The sequence below is a fragment of the Nasonia vitripennis genome, chromosome 1 (genome assembly GCF_009193385.2).
Source record: "Nasonia vitripennis strain AsymCx chromosome 1, Nvit_psr_1.1, whole genome shotgun sequence".
Classification (NCBI taxonomy): Eukaryota; Metazoa; Arthropoda; class Insecta; order Hymenoptera; family Pteromalidae; genus Nasonia; species Nasonia vitripennis.
The window spans coordinates 34737091-34757496 of record NC_045757.1 but is presented as its reverse complement, the minus strand read 5'-3'; the positions used below and the strand labels follow the sequence as shown (position 1 = coordinate 34757496).

At 38.8% G+C, this 20406-nt stretch overlaps 5 protein-coding genes across 17 annotated transcripts in view; 2 read left to right on the top strand and 3 right to left on the bottom strand.

Moving 5' to 3' along the window:
• The first annotated feature begins 164 nt into the window (after positions 1-164).
• On the top strand, positions 165-2144 carry LOC100123275 (ATPase ASNA1 homolog). 10 transcript variants are annotated; one of them, XM_001606841.6, is made up of 7 exons: positions 165-324; positions 569-754; positions 825-1033; positions 1095-1194; positions 1280-1430; positions 1510-1818; positions 1905-2144. In XM_001606841.6, the coding sequence occupies exons 2-7, from the start codon at positions 609-611 to the stop codon at positions 2022-2024; spliced, it is 1035 nt and encodes a 344-aa protein (XP_001606891.1). In that variant the 5' UTR covers positions 165-324; positions 569-608; the 3' UTR covers positions 2025-2144. The 10 variants fall into 10 exon arrangements, with proteins under 10 accessions (XP_001606891.1, XP_031789588.1, XP_032451931.1 ...); XM_031933728.2 differs by having other exon boundaries at positions 1077-1194; XM_032596040.1 differs by having other exon boundaries at positions 173-332.
• LOC100114401 (zinc finger CCCH domain-containing protein 15 homolog) lies at positions 2132-4769 on the bottom strand. The gene is made up of 7 exons (XM_001607706.6): positions 4318-4769; positions 3948-4149; positions 3629-3873; positions 3352-3555; positions 3107-3281; positions 2812-3027; positions 2132-2687 (listed from the first exon to the last, which is right to left on the bottom strand). Exons 1-7 carry the CDS (start codon positions 4390-4392, stop codon positions 2584-2586), a joined length of 1221 nt encoding a protein of 406 aa, XP_001607756.1. The 5' UTR covers positions 4393-4769; the 3' UTR covers positions 2132-2583.
• Positions 4770-4809: 40 nt separating this feature from the next.
• LOC100114482 (phospholipid phosphatase 6) lies at positions 4810-6218 on the bottom strand. Of its 2 annotated transcripts, XM_016982476.3 has the most exons (4): positions 5780-6218; positions 5562-5699; positions 5390-5489; positions 4810-5306 (listed from the first exon to the last, which is right to left on the bottom strand). In XM_016982476.3, exons 1-4 carry the CDS (start codon positions 5786-5788, stop codon positions 4915-4917), a joined length of 639 nt encoding a protein of 212 aa, XP_016837965.1. In that variant the 5' UTR covers positions 5789-6218; the 3' UTR covers positions 4810-4914. The 2 variants fall into 2 exon arrangements, with proteins under 2 accessions (XP_016837965.1, XP_031789592.1); XM_031933732.1 differs by lacking the exon at positions 5780-6218 and having other exon boundaries at positions 5562-5717.
• A 2981-nt stretch (positions 6219-9199) lies between these two features.
• LOC100123257 (pheromone-binding protein-related protein 6) lies at positions 9200-14708 on the top strand. Of its 3 annotated transcripts, none has more exons than XR_004344476.1 (11): positions 9200-9537; positions 10492-10579; positions 11144-11196; positions 11846-12002; positions 12267-12331; positions 12423-13886; positions 13946-14021; positions 14090-14178; positions 14247-14349; positions 14419-14483; positions 14559-14704. XR_004344476.1 is itself a non-coding variant. In XM_001606823.6 (11 exons), the coding sequence occupies exons 6-11, from the start codon at positions 13821-13823 to the stop codon at positions 14574-14576; spliced, it is 417 nt and encodes a 138-aa protein (XP_001606873.1). In that variant the 5' UTR covers positions 9320-9537; positions 10492-10579; positions 11144-11196; positions 11846-12002; positions 12267-12331; positions 12423-13820; the 3' UTR covers positions 14577-14708. The 3 variants fall into 3 exon arrangements, 2 of the variants coding, with proteins under 2 accessions (XP_001606881.1, XP_001606873.1); XM_001606823.6 differs by having other exon boundaries at positions 9320-9537; positions 14559-14708; XM_001606831.6 differs by lacking the exons at positions 13946-14021; positions 14090-14178; positions 14247-14349; positions 14419-14483; positions 14559-14704 and having other exon boundaries at positions 9293-9537; positions 11846-11990; positions 12423-12980.
• Positions 14709-14953: 245 nt separating this feature from the next.
• LOC100123251 (probable cationic amino acid transporter) overlaps positions 14954-20406 on the bottom strand; it is a 29776-nt gene continuing 24323 nt past the window's right edge. Inside the window, exon 14 of the mRNA XM_001606813.6 lies at positions 14954-20341. Coding sequence (XP_001606863.2) covers positions 20004-20341 — 338 coding nt within the window. The 3' untranslated portion in view covers positions 14954-20003. The remainder of the gene's footprint in view (positions 20342-20406) is intronic.

Sequence of the window (20406 nt, the reverse complement as noted above, 5' to 3'; positions counted from 1 at the left end):
TTTATTGTAAAATCTAAATTATCCGATAATTTTCAAGATAAGATTAAGATAAATTATAAACTTGTCATTCGCTAAACTATAAAGGATGAAATAAAGGATGATTTAGTTTTCAAAATGACCATTTGCGCTAGTGACTTTATGACTATATCAGCGACCGACAATTCTACTTGCTCGCGAACACGCGATAAGACACGCGGATCGTCACAATTTCGCACAGCTGACTTTTGTCTGCTGTCTATATATAGCACTTTTTTCGTGGTTTACACGACGAAACAGTGATTCGATACTTACTTCGCTTTAAAATCTAACATTATACGACGTGACGTATGATTGTACACATCAGTATATTATGACACTGTTGTGGGAGATGGTTTTTTACCTCGCTCGAGGTTTTCGCACTTGCTTTGCTCGTGCGAAAACCTCGAGCAAGGTAGAAAAACACCTCCCACAACAGTCTCATACGATATTTTATAGCACGACAACCTGAAAATCGACAATAAAGTTGGCATTTTGAGGTTACGTGCTGTAAAAGCTTGTAATTATTCAGAGATTTTTCTTTACTTTAAAGCTAGTTTGATTCTGCCTGGTTTGTAAAAAAGCTTAGAACGATGAGTGCAATGAACATAAGCGTAAACAGCGGTAATGCCGACGATTTCGAGCCACTAGAACCTTCACTGAGAAATGTTGTTGATATGCACACGTTGAGGTGGATATTTGTCGGCGGAAAAGGCGGTGTTGGCAAAACGACCTGCAGGTAAGTTTAGCAAAAAATGGTATTAATCAAATTCTGAAGCAGTTTATTTCATCCAAGCCATTCATTCTAGCTGCTCCTTGGCTGTACAATTATCAAAGGTCAGAGACAATGTTTTGATTATTTCTACGGATCCAGCACACAACATATCCGATGCATTCGATCAGAAATTTAGCAAAGTGCCAACTAAAGTCAAGGGTTTCGAGAACCTGTTTGCCATGGAGATTGATCCAAATGCTGGGATCACAGAGTTGCCAGATGATTATTTTGAAAATGAAACAGGTTTGAATGCACTAATATAAATGTTGCATATAGAGATCAAAAGAACAATCTGCTGTTTTAGGAGTTGGCGAGACTATGCGTTTAAGTAAAAGTGTTATGCAAGAAATTGTAGGAGCGTTTCCAGGTATCGATGAGGCTATGAGTTATGCCGAAGTCATGAAGTAAGGCATCACCCACCTTTTATAGTTTTTAATTTCATTGATAAAATGTTTCAAGTTGAGATTTTTAAACTTTCTCATCTTTCAGGTTAGTCAAAAGTATGAACTTTTCAGTGGTTGTGTTTGATACTGCTCCAACAGGTCATACTTTAAGGCTCCTGTCCTTCCCACAAGTAGTTGAAAAGGGTCTGGGAAAATTAATGAAATTAAAGATGAAAATTAGTCCATTCATTTCACAGGTATCTCAATGATCTTTCCATTCTTGAATTTTTATTCACTGTAATGCAATTATGATGTAATACTTATTTCAATTTACAGTTCAGTTCATTACTGGGAATTCCAGACTTCAATGTAGACTCATTTTCAAACAAAGTAGAAGAAATGCTTGCTGTCATACATCAAGTAAATGAACAGTTTAGAAATCCAGATCAAACCACTTTTGTCTGTGTCTGCATAGCAGAGTTCTTATCACTGTACGAAACTGAACGATTAGTACAAGAATTAACAAAGTGTGGCATTGATACTCACAATATTATTGTCAATCAATTATTATTCTTAAAAGAGGGAGATGCTCCTTGTAGGCTATGTCAGGCTAGACATAAAGTTCAAGCAAAATATTTAGATCAGGTATGTTATGAGCATTTTACATTTTACATAAAAAACTTATATTTTTTTATTTACATTTGTAACGAATATTCATTCCTGTTTAACAGATAATGGATCTGTATGAAGATTTTCATGTAACGAAATTACCCTTATTGGACAGAGAGGTGCGAGGCGTTACGCAAGTCAAAGAATTTTCTGAAAATCTCGTTAAGCCATACAAACCATAAATTTGTTGAATTGTACATAATTACAATTTATAAGATAATAATTCAAACTTTTTATAAAGTAAAGGAAGTGGACGACTATTTAATTGCAATATTTTACAATATAATGATTTTTTAAAACTATTATGGATTTTTTTATTTAAGATTTTACTTATAATTCGAGTTATTTGTTGATATCAAAATTTATTTTTAGAATAAAATAACATCCTAACAAAAGTGACATTAAATATTACTTAAAAAAATTTTAATTATATAAATATTAATAATTGGATAATAATGTAGAATAATATGCAGTCAAGAATCTCAGAACCAATGTAAAAAATAGATCACTGAAAATCAGTATTTATTTCTAGTTTGAAGCGTTTATTTGCACAAGAAGTATCTTGAAGTAGCTGTTGAGTGGTAGGTATGAGTGCAAAGTACCATGTATAAAAATTGCACACTCTAAACAGAAAAATAACGCAAGAGTCTTGAGTTTTTCAAAATGTGATGAAAGATCAACAGTTGCTTGAAATTGACCAGTTAAGGACAGAGAGGAGAACAGAAATTGGGGAGGCCTGGATCACTCCTCCAAATCCAGGTCCCCTAATTCTTCTTCAATGCCTTCCAGGTCTTCTTCCATGAAGAGGTTCTCATTGATAGTTAAAGCTGTTGCTTGGTCTGCAGCTGTTGTGGAGAAAATTTGATTAGTAGTTGTTGGCAAATAATCATTAACATATATATATATATATATATATATATATATATATATATATATATATTTTTTTTTTCATATTTTTTAAGTACTTACACGATACAGGACTTTCACTATTACTAGCGTCATTTGACTGGGAAGGTTGAGCCAGATCTTTCGATCGATCTTTCGCGACGGTACAAATTCCAGTGGTATCAACTTGACTAGCTTCTAGCACAAGTTCATTTAAGTCTAATTCTCGGTACTGTGCATCCTCTTCTTCGCCTTCTTCGCGATCGTAATTGGCGATAGCTTCATCGCCATCGTCAGCACCTTCAAACGAAATAAAATGTTAAAATCTTGTGCTCTCTCAAGTCTCATAATTTCATATATGAATATGGTAAGTTTTTACCATCTCCAGTTGCAAGATCAGGATTGAAGTAGAACATTTCTCGTCCAGAAATACCGACTTGGCGTCCAGCCTTGAGGTCATTTCGTTTCTTTTCTTCATCCTTGATGGCCTTTTGTTGTTTCTCCTTTAGTTTCCTCTTCTTCCAAGCCAAGAAGGTCTCCAATGTTATCTTGGTCTAAAAAAAAATTTTTTGTATTAATTATGGTTCATGCAGATACCATCTGTAAATAGGTGAACATATTTACTTGATTCGGTCCTAGATTGGCTCTTTCTCTCTCAATGAGATCTTCCAACGAAATCTCATCTTTCTTTTCCTCCTTCTTAAGATCTTTCTTCAGTACAAAACCAGGAGGCAACGCATGGCGGTAAATACACTTCTGACCAGATGGACATTCCCAGAACCAACCATACTTGGACTTTTCTACTGCCTCCAAGAAGTGCTTGCAGATCTGAAATAAAAAAAGTTCAATCAGTGCACACGAGTTTCATGTCAAATACAAAAGGTTTAAAGGTACCACGTACAATATCAGTAGTAGGTCTATTTCCACCACTTCCATGCTTCTTCTCCACGACCTGCTTGAGCTTCTCCTCATCCCAGTCATCCATATTATCAGCCTCCTTGTCCGCATCCTTCTCCATATCGCAGTAGAGTGACCTCTTCTCTGCCTTCCTTTCTACAGTCAAATCGTGCGAGAACTTGCACTTGTCTCCCTTTGTACATTGTCCCTGCTTGAAGAAAGCACAAACAACGGATTTTGGATCGGTTCCTAAAAGCAAAAGAAATTCCAAATTAACACTGCTCGAAATAAATTTCTTCAGTGTACATCAAAACTACAATAACCTTTTTCGATTTTCTGCGTCTGGACAGGTTTGAAAAGTAAAGCCAACTCCTGCTGCTCCTTCAGCTTCTTCTCTTTCTCAAGCTTCTTCGGATCCTCTGCCTTCTTCGGATGGAGACCTCCAGATTTGACTTGTTTCTCGACTTGTTGAATAAACTTTTGCTGCTTGGCTCCCTTCTTATTTTTGATACCAAAGGTTTTATCCTGAAACGACGCACACAACTCGGTAAATATTGCCAAAGTGAAAAATAACAAAGAATCGGCGAGATAAACACGTAGCAAATTTCGTTCCAGAGCTAACTATATAGGTACATACATAGCAGAGGAGCAACGTGTGGTGAAAGAGCAACATGCGATCTTTCGCGAACTTACCTCGATCACCTTCTCCTTCTTTTTTTGCTCCGTCTTTTTGCTCGGCGCGGCAGAAGAAGCCTTCTTCGGCGGCATTTTGGCTCCGGCTTGCGACCAGCGCTGACGATTTTTCAATAAAAATAATCTACGTCAAACCCTGCCGAACTTTGTTGCCTAGCCTAATTTCGACGAAATCTGCCCTGCAGGGGAGTCTGCTACACGACTGTGGAGCAAATGCCAATTATGTGTCGCGACGATTGGCTTGTCGGCGTCGCCATGTTGCGAGTGCGGTTAGACTTCCGGAACAGCTGATGCAGCGTGCTTTGTGTAGCCCGATTGGGTACGTGCCTTTAGTAGACACCACCAGGGTTTTTGTCCGCAACTTTGAATTTAGCGAGGTATCTTTTGTGAGCTATGTTTCTTCTGAATTTTGCAATAATTTTACTGATGGCCCGACTCGTAATTCTCAGCCGCTACCAAGGTTAGTTTTTGAAATGAGATCTGAGAAGTGCATAGAGTGCATAATATATTAAAAAATACATTTTATTATCTTTCGCTAAAATGAGTAATAATTTAACAGTAAAATGTACGAAAAAATGTAAAACCAGTCGGTTGTCTTCACACATGGTATTCACCACCATCCAGCTTCTCATCCGTTATATACCATATTAAATCTCTGCAAGTTTCGTCTTCTAAATAAATCAGTCCAATAAAGTAGGCCTCTGCAATACCCAAGACAGCCCCAACAGCAACATCGAGCAGATGATGTCTTCTCATCATGATCCTTGACAAACAGACGCAAATGGACCAACACATTAGAGGCGGCACAAATATAAAGTGCACAGGCCAGTTGTAAATAAAGAAGCTGGCGATGTAGAATGCTCTGGACGCATGACCGGAAGGAAATGAGAATTTGTCAGGCCCTATTTCTAATGACTCGTTCTTAGCTGGCCTGCGCCTCCTGGTGATGGCTTTTATTAATGCGATTAATATCACATCCAAAATCAGACCTAGAATTCATATTGAGATGATGAGTCATTGGTCGATAATTTAATATTCAAAATATTCGCGTTTGTGCTAATCGAATACCTACCTATGAACAAATTAACTTGCATTTGGTACAAGCTTCTACTGTTTAAAACCCAGATAAAGCCTATCCAACAAGGGATCCATAGCAGTCCATGGCAGGAATACTGCAAACAAATGGAAATTCTTGCAATACCAATCTTTTGCAACCGTCGAGAAGTTTTATGAAATTCGCTTACCTCCAGCAATTTGTAATGAGTTCTCAGCTGTCGGAAAGCTAAAAATCTTTCCATAGCCTTGACAAACTGATCTGTCACGTAGACATCCATGGACAGTAGTTTTTCAACTACCGGAGGCACTTGCCTCTTCTTCACGGACTGCAATAATCGCATCATTTATTATTGACAATGACGTGAAATAACCACTATGCATATACATTTGAAAGAACATCTCTAACCTTATCCATAATCGCAGCAGAATTTCTCTTCTGTACCGAATTAAACGTAAAAGAGCAGCTGTAAACTGCGAAACTTAATTATACTCCAAAAAATAAAACGCGACAATAGCATCCAGTCGAGAATAATTATAGCCTTTTGCGCGCAGTGATCACATATCTCACTGCAACCTCTTTATAAACGCGTAAACTCGCTGCATCGGTGTGTATGCAAAAGCAGCGATTATCAAAAAATCGTAGAGCGGAACATTCGAGAGGTTATACGAATATTTGTTTAATTAATCGCTATTGTCGGCTTATCTTCGAGCGAGATAAACATAACACCTATCCTACACTGATGCGCGGATGTAACCTGCACTGCGACGTCTACTGGTCGTCGGCCAAGCCGGGCTTGCGTGACGTATATGCGTTTTCAGTCAGTCAAGGTTGGATACTGCGACACCGATTGTTGCACCTGTAATAGCTATAAATATGATGTCGGTAATGTGTTGGGAATATTTTTTTAATTGTAAAAAGGTGATACATGATTTTTTCTCCCTTGAGTATTGTATAATTAATATACAATTTCAATACTAGCTACATAATGTTAATTAAAGAATTGCGTACAAATTTGAATTTTCCGAAACGCATACATTAGAAGAAAAAAAGCAGGAAATAACGTGCCGCATAAGCGAACGGTATATATGTGTACACATATATACGAGGGAGAGAGTAGATAACGCCGAGTACGGCAAGACACACACACACACACACGCGCTACGCCTTTGGAATACGAGAAAAGATTTCGTATATCATAAAATGCTTTTTCTCTCTACTGCAGTATAGCAGAAAAGTGCGCGGGCCGCATACCAACGTCGTTTTCAAGCGCATGTACCTGAAGCTGTTTTCTAAACGCAGGATTTCTTTGAAATTCATTTTACGTCAAAGTTTGCTTGTTTTTTTTTTTTTATTTCAAACAACGCACCGAGTATAACACAGAATTTTGTTATATATCTAGAAAAAAATATGACGTTACGAAAAAAGGGCCGAAGTAAAAAAGCCATAACTTAATGTCTGCAGGGACTAGAGTTCCATAGACACTCGTTCGTTAAAAACGGATTATCCTTCAATATACCCCCCCCCCCCTTAAAAGCTCATTGAATTTCCGTAAAAAATTCCAAATCGTTATACGCGTTTTCAAAATCCTTCGAAACAGAACCAGCGCGCAAACATTATCTCAACCGAATCAATTCCCTCGCCACACATCCTTTTCTCTTTCAATCTCGTCCCTCGTCTATACATATATAACATTTTTCCGAGCGATCAATCAGCGTATTATTCCGAGAAGCGAAAACAGTCCCGCTTTTATACCGCAGCACACGTCCGCGCGCCGGTACAGTGGAATAACACACACTCGCCCATCATTTATGAAAATGAAATTCTCAGAAAGTGCAGCCTCGGCCGAAACACACACACACACACACACACATAACAGACGGCGACGGCAGCCGCGATAGAACGAGAGAATTTTTAACGCTGCGCTGCGCACACACCTTATATATACTATATATATATACTATATATATATATATATACAGCCGGAATTTTATTGACCCAGAAAATCGCTTCGCATCGGCCTTTCTTCGTCTCTCCATCTCCTTTTAAAGTCTTTGTGCAGCTTCGCACGACTGACTGTGTGTGTGTGTGTGTGTGCGAGAGTTAAAGATTCGTCGAGCGAAGCGCAAGTAGTTCGGAAATTGAAAAACGATTCCCTCATTTCCCGGAGGCGGCGGCGAGATGAAAAATTAGCCAGCCGGCGAGGATTCGCGATAAATTTATGCGCAAAGAGCTGCTTAACGAGGCTTAAATTCCATCGGAGAGAGTTTATATACTATGAGGAGGAGTTCGCTGGTTTTTTTTTGCACAAACGAGGTCGAAAAGTAAAAGCGAGCTTTCGACTATATATGTCATACTTATGTATATAAGTGTAGAAAATTAAACTTTTCAACCGGAAAACGTCGAGTTATATCGCTTTAGGCGGCGATGTATATATGGGTACTCTCGTTCGAAGATCCGAGCGGAGTGCGTAATTGGAAGGGATGGAATATATATATATATATATATATATATATATATATATAGCTATACTTAGCAAAAGCGCGCGCACGACTATATCCAATTATTACATAGCGCGGCTGATGTATATATAACTGCAGTATAACCGCGCACGTGTAAATCATAGGGTATTATTGCACAGTTGATAATCGAGCTTTCGAGCGGGAAACGAAAATAACCGAAAATCAAACGAAAATAGAATCTCGCACGTGCGTATATATATACTAGGATATAACACGGAGAAGAGAGAGAGAGAGAGAGAGAGAGAGAGAAGGTGTAATGGAGCAGCGAGATGTATAGAGGGGAATATAAACTACTTCATCCGGCGATCAGTGAAATGTACAACACGTGCGCGCGTCAGCTCTCTGAAAGACAATTGCGAATTATACATACGAGCTGCTTTGATCTACTGACCAATTTTTCGGGCCCTCGTCTGTATTTATTTTAAAACGACTTTATTTTTGTAGGCCCAACGACATACCCTCGCTCGCATAAAAGGAGAAAAAGAAGAAAGAAAAAAAAAAATATATATATATATAGAACAGCAGCAGTGCCGGTGGTATCTGGGTAACGGCTTTCCAGCCACGTGCCTATATACACCTATAGATATAGGTATAGTGTTCGACTTTCGCCTAATTGTCACTCAAGCGAGAGAGCTGCGAGAGACGAAATTAGGAAAGGGATTGAATTAGCCGTGCTCGCAGTGGTGTATATATATATATATATATATATATATGTACTTATGTACTGCCGCGCGAATGTATACTTATGTATATGTATATATATAAGCGAGGAGATTTGTATAGTGACTTAATCCACTTTTTTCTCCTGTGCTTTTTCTTCCCCGCATGTATTATTACAAATTCCGAATATGCGCCTTCTCATCGCGTCGCGTTTTTCGCTTCGAAATATCTAACATTATATTATTACAGAGTCTCTCTGTGTATATACGCATGAGGATAGATAAATGTCGTATTTATACCGATGCGAATATAGATCGCGAAACGAGTTTTTTTTTTTTTTTTTTTAATAAAAAAACGCGGGTAAAAGTTGAAGAATCGGCTTTTCCAAACTTTATTTAATCTCTCTGCAGCGTGTAGAACAAAAAATTGCATCATCTAGTAAAATTCTTTTAAGCTCTCTCTCTCTCTCTCTCTCTCTCTCCTCGGCCTAACTCGATCCCCGATCCGTTCATCCGCAAAAATCAATTATCAAAACTCTCGAGAGCAGCTCTCTCATCCCCCAAGGGAGAATCCAATACAGATATAAGGATACGAGATCTCTCTCAGCGCATCGCAGACTCTCTCTCTCTCTCTCCCCTCTTACAGACACAGCAGCAGCAGCAGCAGCAGCAGTATAGCGGCAGCACAGTCGTCCGTTTCGCCTGTGAATATATCTATATATATACAGCTGCTCCGGCGGTAGAGAGGTTATACGAAGGGAGGGGCGGCGGCGCCCTATCTCTCGCTTAACTCTCTCTCTCGCGCGCGGCGCGCGATCAGTCGCGCACCCTTCCCGGCCGCGGAAACAGCGTCAGTATAGCAGCAGCGCACTCCTACCTCGCTCACTATTGTAACGTTCTATACAACGCTGTATTGTCCAGGATGTCCGGCCAATCGCTACTACTGCTCGCGCTCGGGATATTCCTGCCGCACTGCCTCGCTGGGGTACGTATATATTTCTTGCGATTCCATCTAATCACGGCGTCAGCTCGATCTCTCCGTATCTGTGCTCTTCTGCGCACCTCCGCGTTGTTTACATAGATGTATATAGGAAAATAACGCCTCCTACGTATCGCCGGTTTCGCACGTCTTTTTCGTATCGTCCCGCGCCGAGAGGGCGCTCGCCGAGTCCCGCCTGTATATATATATATATATACATCGGCGCATCGATCCCTCGATCCTCCCTACACTGTAAAAAATGCTTTATAAAAATACAACGTGGTTGTAAAATTACAACCACTTTTTGATCTTGAGTAAGACAATTTCAGTACTCTCAAAATTGTAAAAATACAAAATCTAGTAAATTGATATATTTACCTAGCAATTTTACAACTGGTATATATTTAAATATTAATGTAAAGATTCTGTTAAGAACAATATTGTTTTTATTACTGCAAGAATAATACAAATAAATGTTCAAATAAATTATCCCTGCGTATTATTATTATTATTATATCATTCTCCGAATAAATTAATTAGTTACTTGATTGTTTATTTTTATGGTATAAAAATTTTGTAAATGTGGTAAATTTGCTATTTTTTTTTTTAATTGCGATTTCGCCTTTACGATATTAATCTTACTACCGCGCGCTGGTGACATCTAAAGAAGAGAAAATAGAGTCGTCGCAAAATTACTAGACTGTTTGCGATTTTACTATACTACAGTTGTAAAATTGTTACTAGTCTAGTGATTTAACTGTGCCGAGCATAGGTCTGATTCATTTACTATGCTGATAATAGTAATTTTACAAAAAATTGTTTTACAGTCTATATAATGAGCCGCGGACACGGAGAGATGGAGAGTTGGAGGCTCTTGCTGTATACATACTGCCACTGTAACATATCGATCGATCTCCCACCCCTCAACGCCCCGTTCGCGTGTGTTTCCTCTGTTTACAGACGCGGCCCAGCTTCGTATCCGACAAGATGATTGCCACGGCCGCCAGCGTCGTGAACGCCTGCCAAATGCAAACGGGCGTGGCCACTGGTATATTATGTCAACATGCAATTTTTTTTTTTTTTTTTTTTCAATTGTTTTCACACACATATCAATACAGCTATAGCTATTACGTGATAATTTTCAATCACGTCTATACCTTATACACACGAGGCTCAGCTGTTTGTTCCGGGCGTGCATAGTTCAGTAGTAATAGCCGATTAATTATACACAACGGCGGAACTTTGTTGTCTGCAAAGTTTTGCGCGACTCTGCAGCTCCAGAACTGTATATGCAGTTCTCGCCGAGAGAGAGAGAGAATCTTCGGCTATAATGCGAAACGCTGCGCTGTTTTATTTGAATTAATGGCTCCGCAGTACAGCACTGCACTGTCGCGAGGGAACAAACTCCCCTTATTATTATTATTATTATTTTTTTTTTTATCTCTTATTCCGTCGCCCCTCGGAAAAAACTGTACATAGCACGGAATTCCGAGCTGCGAATTTCCCTTTCTTTTGCGCCATATAGTACACGCACGACCGAAGCAAACAGCAGCCGCGAGTACGTTATATTAAGCTTGTTGTTGTTGTTGTTTTTTTTTTTGTTTCATTGCAGCCGACATCGAGTCGGTGAGAAACGGCCAGTGGCCCGATACCATGGAGCTCAAGGTAAACACTCGTTTTTTTTTTTTCCTACCTCTGCGCACACTATACATAATATAGCCTCTTTTTTTTTTTTTTTTTTTGTTTCTTTTGTGTGTCATCGACGATATACACACTACATCGATGCTCTTACGGAGTAAAAACCGGAGTTTTTATTTTTGACATTCGCGATAAACGATCGCGCAAGCTCGTTTTTCAGCCCGACGACAGCCCACTGCACTGGCTGGTTATTAGTGGCCGTATACGATAGGAGCGCGGCGATGGTCATTACTTTTTCGGTGCAGCAACGAGATACACGGCTATATGTATATAATATCTATATGGACCCGAGGCTCCGGCGTCGGTTATATTGAATTTCTAAGCGCGTAATGCGGCAAAACTCGACGAGACGTGAAACGAGGAGCTCTTCTCGTAAATGTTCTCTCCTCTCGTCGTCGTCGTCGTCGTCGTCGATGGTTAAGTTAAATTTAAGCGGATTTTCATCGAAAGTCGTTATATTCGCGAAGAAAAAAAAAATCCAATTAAAATGTCGACTCGCGTTTTTATCCCACTATTCGCGCGGGGAAGGGCTGCGACGGATGTGGTTAGTGCGCGTGTGTGTGTATCGATTTTGCGCATAGACGAGTCCGCAAAAATGTATAAAGCGTTTGAAAAGTGTTACATGTACTGTCTCTGGGAGCAATTCGGACTGATCGACGAGAAGCGCGAGCTGAGTCTCAACGGCATGCTGACGTTCTTCCAGAGAATACCGGCTTATAGAGTCGAGGTCGAAAAGGCTATTAACGAGTGCAAGGCCCTGGGTAAATATTACGGTATCTGTGTGCTTTTTTTTATGATTTTATTTCGTTTTCGGTTCGATCGATCGATTATTTTCAATATTGCCTTTCGTTTTTCTACGTGTTTCTACTTTTGTTTATGGTCCACTGCATTGATTATGTTCGATCCGTCGAGCCGACCTGTGCAGAGCCAGTTGTTTATTTATACATAGGCGTATAGATTAGTCGCAACTGTTGCACAGGAAATAATTGTTTTAAGAGTCGTTCGGCGTTTAAAACGAGAAATTTGGTCTTTTCCAGCGACTGGCGATACCTGCGAGTACGCCTACACGTTCAACAAATGCTACGCCGAAAGATCACCCAGAGTGAGTATACGACCTTTTTTTGATATATCAGCCTCAGCCTGTGCGATGGATTATGTTTTCTCATTCATTCGATTCGATTGTGTTTGTGCAGACTTACTACCTCTTCTGAACCGACCGAACCGCCAGAATACGAATTAAGGACGCCGTTTAGACGATAATCTCTCTCTCAAGTGTGCTCAGATTAAAAAATAATGTCAATTTCGATTCCACACCCGCATCAAGTAGTGGATCGACGAGTTATATATCATGGACTGAATCGCTGCAATTCGTAGTAATTGTGCAATCGATATGCCATACCGAGAATAATCGTATTTATAACGTAACAATAAAAGAACACAATATCTACACGAACAGGAGCTTTTGCTACAACGAGCGTGTACATCGTTATACACAGAATTTAGAAACAAAAACACGTATATATATACACGTACCTATAAACGTAGCCTCATTATTTGTTCATAGAATACATGAGCTGAGTTTTACATCGCGAGTGAAGAAAATGTGCTGTAAATATTTCGAACTCCATATATTATACCACGTAATACCAATTATACGCATCGTAAATGTACACACCTGTAGTGCCGTCACATGTGAGCTTGCGTTTGAGACATACGAGAATGAATAAAGAACAATCACATCCATGACGATAGTGACGTGTATAAATTTAATGTTCAATTGCAACAAATACGAGACATCCCTATGTATATCAGCGTTTACCTTTGATCAGGGCTCTATATGACGGAGAGCTAATTGAAATTGACACATCTGCGCGTCGCGCTTGGAAATTACGACATGTGTAACTGCACGCTAGGTACGCGCGACCGCTCGACTGCGTCCGCTATACATATACCTATACATACGCGTACGTTTGTTTAGTCACGACACGTTTGCATTAGAGTCCGCGCAATTTTCGACTATGACAATCCCGACCGAAAGCAATTGTCACGGCTCGTGTATAGGACGAATGTAGCCTCTGCATGGCTCTCGTATATGTATCTGTTTCGTGACCTGGATATCATTATTATGAATTTTTCACGCTTTAATTTTGCAAGCTCGTATTTGATTGAAGTAGCTCGTATACTTTTTTTTTCTCGACGGCGCGTGTATTTTTGCAGTAATTAAAATTTTCATTTTAAAGCTTTTCGCGCTCGTCGCACGATATATATACTGACGCGCGCTTTGCGCGTATAAAAAATGAAAAAATACTTGGCAATTAAGAGGGTGTACGTTTCTCTACTTTTTAAAAGCCGAGTATAAGCGCGTGATATAATGAGGTAGGAAAGCTGGATAATATTGCGAAATTACAGAATGAATCAGCTATAATTGCTCGGGTCAGTCGTTGCGCGATTGCATGTTTGCGATCCAGGGGCTAATGGTTATTTGCATACCCGGTGGTTAATCCCACGTTTGTCTATATAACACTGCCACCCGCGATGGCCGATGCATTCGTGCGTCAGTTTCCAAGTGTGCAATTCTGATCCGCGTCAAGATGATGAAGAACTTGACTCTGTGCTTTTTGGTCGTGGTTCTCGGCGTCATCAAAGTTAACGGCAATGTGAGTAGGCTGATGTGGTGTAAAATTAAATTTTTGACGATGATTTGCAATGTTTGCAGGAAATCCCTCACGAAATCCGACACATGGTGGTCGGAGTTCGCGACAAGTGTCACCGAGAGACTGGAGTCGATATTGGTAAATATTTAGTGATTTGAAATATTAACTGGACGATGATTTTCTAAGTGGATTTGTTCCTTGAACAGAGCACGTCGACAGAACAGTCGAGGGATATTTCCACCCCAGCGAACTGCTCGGATGCTACTTCTCCTGCATATTCAACCACTTTGATCTCGTAAGTATTTAAAACATACTACAGAATTTATTATATTTGAAGGCTCACCTTATTCTTCGACTCCTCAGCTTGACAAGGACGGTCACCTCGACTGGGACAAGTTGGTCCCGAGGATCCCCGAATCTTTCAAGGAACACGCCGATGAGATGATCGCGGCTTGTCGCTCTACAAGTACGTACTGTAAAAAGTGATCAATTTTTTATTTTCATCGTCGTTAAAATATCTTGCTTGCGATTTTAGCCGGAAAGGACCCCTGCGACTCCGCCCTGAACATCGTTCAATGCTTCCAGAAAACCAACCCCTCGGTGAGTTTGCCAAAAATACTCTTTTTATCGCCTAAAAACAAGCAGCACATATTAATACTCGACGATACTTTTCAGAAATACTTCGTCATCTAAGAACACGGAGAGCGTCTTCTTTGTATTACTACTACATGCGTGCTTGCGGCACTTTTACGACTTGCAACGTATACTACTAGAGTACGAGAAATGTCTACGAGAGGTGCTCAATAAAGAAATAAGAACAACGACGAGAACGTTTTTTTATACTTTTTATGTAATTTTTATTAATTTTTTCTTTCTTCATAAGTCTTACGGACTAGAGATTCAGAAGTCATTGCTCGCGCGTTTTGCACATAAGTGCGTACGTTATATGCGATAATCGCGTATCCTCACATGCTTTTGCAGATATTTCTCTACACTTAACGAACAATTGTTTAATTCTTCAAATTTTTGCCTTGCATTTCGTTTTTCTGCAAATCCGCGTTATTATTTACTTTTTTTTTTTTTCTAATTTCTCCGCACATCCGCAAGGACAACCTTAATTCCACAACCCCCTTTGGTACTTTGATTCTTAAGATTAATGCAAGATCGAGTATTCAATTGCGAAATGTAATAACTCGGAACAGTACAACGACGCGATTGCTGTGTGTACGAATAGAAAATAATGGAAACTTAACGTTTTATACAAGGAACATCACATATACACTTTACTAGACTGGTAAATAAACGTCGAACGAACGCATAGAATTGAAAAAAATGAAGATTAATCTTTTCCATCCTCGTGATGTAGATTCCAAGATGTAAATGCATTACGTGCGCTCACTCCGTAATGGGCGGTGTGCATTGCTTTGTATAGGTTCGGATCCGATCGGAACGTCGTCTAAACGCAGGATCGTACAACATGTTTCACAACGTGCCGCTTAATTCGCATCCTTTCAAACATTTTTATTCTTCCCCCGGATTCTCAAAACGAAGAAATTTTTCTCTGGAAGATTCACAGTGGCGCGAAAAATTGCGCTCTTCCTAACTACATGTACTGGACTCGCGAGCTTATAATATACGATTTATCGTTATTATTATCGTTAATAATTTCTTTTTTCTCTTCTTCGCGTAACGGATAACTCGGTTATTACATATACTTTAAAAAACACATAATATGTCACAGGCGGAAACGGTTTATTTCTTTCGTTTTTCATTTTCTTTTAAAATCTCCTTCCCTTTTTTTAGTTAACTATTGTACGTTAAATCCCTCTCCGGCCTTCCGCTCGTCGCTATACATTAAATACAATATTCTGTTTAAAATATAGAACGATAATATATGCGTTTTGTAACGAGTTCGTACACTACGGTTTTACTCTCTCTCTCTCTCTCTCTCTTCCTCGTAAACTTCGAAAAAATAAACGGCGTGCGTGTGAGGTCTCCTGTGACATTTTGTACTAAAGATAGAAGGTTTTTGTACTAAAGTATATTCATATGTATGCAGCGTACGTATAGAATAACGTATAACATAGGCCAAGCTCGTCCTGTCTATAGGAAAATATCGGGAAATGATCGATTCTTCCGGAAATGTCATTTGCGTTTGAGCCACGGAAATAAATATATGCCTGTTGTAATAACGACTGTCTCGCATACAATTATTCTGTATAATTATACAATATAATGGAATTAAAGCATTATCTTCGCTTCGCATATACTTTCACTCGGCAAAATCCAGAGAGCCAAGAGTTCATTTTTTTTTCTCTCAAAGTCGTGTGTGTATTATAAGGAAGCAGTAGTATTATGTAGAAGAGATATGTCGTTCGATCATCACCAGAGAGTATAATATCAGTATGTATACATATATATCAATAAAATCAGAGTCGCTCTCTCGGCACTTTGGACTTTCAGCTTCTCTCTTGCCCTAATAAAATTTGACTCGTTACATATCTCGGAACGGAAGATAATCTAATTCTCGTCTAGCCTCTGGGATACAGGCACTGTTCTTTCACAGAATTATAATATAATGCTTCTTTCTCACTTTGTCGATGGATTTTTTTTTTAACGAGAGATCATTATAGTTTACGATATTTTTTTCATATAATCAATAGATATGCTTGAACGTGTGCAATGTCTGTAAACATCTGTCTCTTATTCTTTTTCTCCTTTTGAAATCTCGAATAATGTATTTATAGGGTAAAGGCACTAGTAGCACTTAAGCAGTTGGATACTTAGTGGTCGGCCATTTAAGCTGTATATATTTGGTTTTAAAAGACTAAACGAAAAAAGTAATATCGAGAATTTGTTCAGTGGATACTGTAGCACAATTTAAAAAAAAAGTTATACGACAGAATAAAACAAAAAAAGTACCTCTATTTGCATTCATATAGTGGCCGACCACTGGTCTTAATCAGAAAGTTCATGCACCACAATGAAATAAGTTTCAATGGGGCAGACAAGTTCTATGGATTTGTATCAAACTAATTATTTTGCCTAATAACCGAAATTTATTTAATTAAAGTAAGAAATAAAACTGATCAACTACTAGTGCCTCTACCCTATGTGCATTTTCCTCTGCGTTAAAACCTTGTATACAGGTGTATGCGTTGCAACGTCTATATAAGGAATTGTAGCAGCGAGACCTCGCGAATTTTTCTTTTATATGGCATATATATATAGGTACACACACCTTAGGTATAAGCACGAAACTCTCTCTTGCGTATTAACAAAGGTGTGTGTATATATATATATATGTATGTATATTATTTCGCGGTATTTTGATGTATGGAATTGTGGAAAACGGCGTTCGTATAATATATATATATATATATATATAAGGATCGGAAGAGATCGAATATTCCAAGCTAAAAGTATATGTTGATGGTACAGTAGAAGGTAGTGCGTTTAATTATATATATATATGTATATGTATATGTATAATATGTATATACCCGATTGAAAAAATTGTTATACATAGTCTTAGAGATTATCAAACAGACGAGCAGCACAGCGAAAGTCGTAAATATTACACCTTCGAGGAGCACGAAGACAACGGCTTATACAATAGAAGACAACGAGTATATTTACAAAACCAAATATATCCGCACAGCGTTCTTTTCTTATACAATATACTTAATAACGCTCGATATTTTCAGCTCACCGTCGAGAATTGCCGAGTCACACGACCTGCGTATGATGTATATTAGTATACAGTGTATCTATCTATATATCCATCTATATATAATATAGTATATTAGGTATATATATCTGTATAGACAGCAAGGAATTGATGAATCTGGCTAAGTTCGAAGGAACGAAAGTATACCATAGTAAGCTACTACTTCTATTATTACTCGAATTATTCTCTTTCATTATTGCAACGCCGTCGTGTAATTCGTGGATTGACGACGATGAGAGCTTTTCTTAAGACTTAGCGTATGATAGAATAATCGATATATGATACAAACGGCGTAAAAGGAACAGTCGCATTATGTAACGTATTTGGGGCAAGACGACGGATAAAGTGTGTGTTGTGACATAGTTATATCGTTTGGATTTCTTTCTTCGGAGACTTGGAAATTTATTGTTAATTGTTCTTTTTGTTTTCCTGACGGGAAAGACTATATGATAGAATTAGGCGTAATATGTTAAATTACAAGTCATTCTCACGCTCTGTGTTTTAGCTTTAACTAAGTATACTCGCTCGCACTCACAATCCCGAGAGCGAACCCTCAAATCTTTAACAACTCAAACTTTTTATGGAAAATTGAATATTTTCTGTTTTTTATTTATTCGTATATATATATATATTTATTTATATATGTATATACGTATGTATTACGTCAAAGTGGTCTCTTCCTCTCTCACTCACTCAGCTCTCTCTCTTTCTCTCTCTCGATTCTCTCTTCATCGTCAACAGTCGTTTTTTTTTTTTAAGTACGTTATACTATACGATAATGTAATAGGTAATATTGCCGCAATTATACTTGCTACGCATTTTTTCGTCGAAAAAAAGGATCATCATAGTCAACAAGTGCTTCCTGCTTCATAATCTTTTTTTTTTTGTTATAACTCTTTCGTACTGAGATATCGCGTGCGATTTTCTAAAATTTCTCGTAAAGTGCATGTGTGCCGATACAGCGAAAAGTATACATAGAGTCGAACTTACGGAAGCACAATCGAAGGTTAAAAAATGGGGCGATTCTTACATAGATTGAGTATCTAAGCTTATATCGGTTTATAAACATTACTGCGATTAGACTATAGATATATTTATATTGTATATGCATGATTGACGGCAAGTTTTTTTTATCCTCATATACCTATAATAGAATTTGCGTTCAAGAATTAACAAAATCGCAAAACTAACGCGTCTTGCGTTTCTCCTTTATGCTACGTATGCTGTTCCATACATCTTTTACTTTTTTTTTTGTATAAAAGTGATACGAATATTTTTCATCAACCGCTAATTATAGACTACTATAAACCCTTTTTTAGTTTGTCACTGAACAATGTACGTCTTGAATGGCTATAACGTCGTGTATACATATATCATATAGAAGAACTCATACGTGTGTATATATATATATATATATATATATGCGTAGAGTGCCCGAAAAGATGCTCGTTTGTGTGTACATACCGAGAAAAAGTGTATCTCCTTTTGTTTTGTTTTGTGTTTGTCATGTTTACTCGAATAGTGGTGAGACGATATCTGCTAAACTAATATATGATATCATATTCATTGTATATTCCTCATTAAAATACAAGTTCAAGCTACAGTATATATCATTTGTTAAATCTCTTTTTGTTTCTTCAGTCAAGCAAATAAATTCTCTGATATGACGAGTTATATATATATATTTTTTTTTCATCAGTTCTCGACCCGGTTTCATATTTTTTCCCCGATACATTTAATATAACTGTTAATGATATGTGTGTATAGCGCAGTCAGTATGCGTCGCCATCATCGTCGTCGTTAAAATCTGTTAGATATCCAACTTTGAAAAAAATAGCACATTTTTTTCATCTAATTATTCACTTTCTTCCAAAAATCGCATCGTTCCATATGTAATATCACTGTAACTCGCTCGTGTGTCGTCGCTGTGTATATAAGTGTAATATAGAAAACAACATTTCACGTTATAGCAAAAGAACGATAAACAGAGGCTCGAAGACTCGCGACATAATGCAATACATATCATATACATTATGACATAAAAATTTAATAATACTGAACGCAGCGGCTTACATATCGCTCCCCGAGTCAACGCGGCAGCCCTTCTCTATCCGTATATCGCAATAATAAACCATGACGTAAGTATAGTGGAAATTGTTGATGTTACACGATCGTGCGATATATAATATGTAATGCATCATTATAAACGAATTGCGCAGCAGTATATAGCAACATCAACAACGACTAGTCGTTAAAACACGACGCGATATAACGCAACCAATATAAGTGTAGCTGTATCAGCAGCAGCAGCAGCGGCTGCGGCGGCGGCGGAGTTAGACGAGAAACGGCGGCACTATTCGAGTAAAGCGTTGATAAAAAGCGTCACCCCTTCAGTCGTCCCAGCTGGGAAAGCTGTCCGGGGGGACGAAGAGAGGCGTGCCGGACGTCCCGGAGGTTCCGGACTGCTGCTGATGCGACGAGGGCGTACCGCCGAAGTTGGTGCTGCCGAATACCGGCTGACCGAAAGCGTCGAGCTGCTGGCCCTCGTAGATGCTGCGGTCCGAGGTTGCGTAGGGTGACGAGGCCGGTTGCGGATGATGCGACGACTTGGACGGATCCGTCACTGTCAGCTCGATGTTGCCGCCTGCGGATGTCTCCGCGGCCGCTTCGGCGTTGCCCTCCTCCAGGCTGCTGTGCTTTATGCCGTAGTAGAAGTACACGATGAAACCTGAGCGTGGAAAATGGTGCAGTGATTAGCTTGAATCAGGATTCGATTTTGCGAAGATGAAGAAA

Bases quoted from the DNA above. Each gene is read 5' to 3' on its own strand.
- LOC100123275 (XM_031933728.2), top strand. From the start codon at position 609: ATGAGTGCAATGAACATAAGCGTAAACAGCGGTAATGCCGACGATTTC. The intron at 755-824 runs GTAAGTTTAGCA...CATTCATTCTAG, and splicing joins GTTGGCAAAACGACCTGCAG to CTGCTCCTTGGCTGTACAAT. The intron at 1,819-1,904 runs GTATGTTATGAG...CCTGTTTAACAG, and splicing joins AAGCAAAATATTTAGATCAG to ATAATGGATCTGTATGAAGA.
- LOC100114401 (XM_001607706.6), bottom strand. From the start codon at position 4,392: ATGCCGCCGAAGAAGGCTTCTTCTGCCGCGCCGAGCAAAAAGACGGAG. The intron at 3,874-3,947 runs GTTATTGTAGTT...TTTTGCTTTTAG, and splicing joins GACGCAGAAAATCGAAAAAG to GAACCGATCCAAAATCCGTT. The intron at 3,282-3,351 runs GTAAATATGTTC...ATTTTTTTTTAG, and splicing joins CCAATCTAGGACCGAATCAA to ACCAAGATAACATTGGAGAC.
- LOC100114482 (XM_031933732.1), bottom strand. From the start codon at position 5,717: ATGATGCGATTATTGCAGTCCGTGAAGAAGAGGCAAGTGCCTCCGGTA. The intron at 5,490-5,561 runs GTAAGCGAATTT...ATTTGTTTGCAG, and splicing joins CTCATTACAAATTGCTGGAG to TATTCCTGCCATGGACTGCT. The intron at 5,307-5,389 runs GTAGGTATTCGA...TATGAATTCTAG, and splicing joins GCAAGTTAATTTGTTCATAG to GTCTGATTTTGGATGTGATA.
- LOC100123257 (XM_001606831.6), top strand. From the start codon at position 9,475: ATGTCCGGCCAATCGCTACTACTGCTCGCGCTCGGGATATTCCTGCCG. The intron at 9,538-10,491 runs GTACGTATATAT...CTCTGTTTACAG, and splicing joins TGCCGCACTGCCTCGCTGGG to ACGCGGCCCAGCTTCGTATC. The intron at 10,580-11,143 runs GTATATTATGTC...GTTTCATTGCAG, and splicing joins GCAAACGGGCGTGGCCACTG to CCGACATCGAGTCGGTGAGA.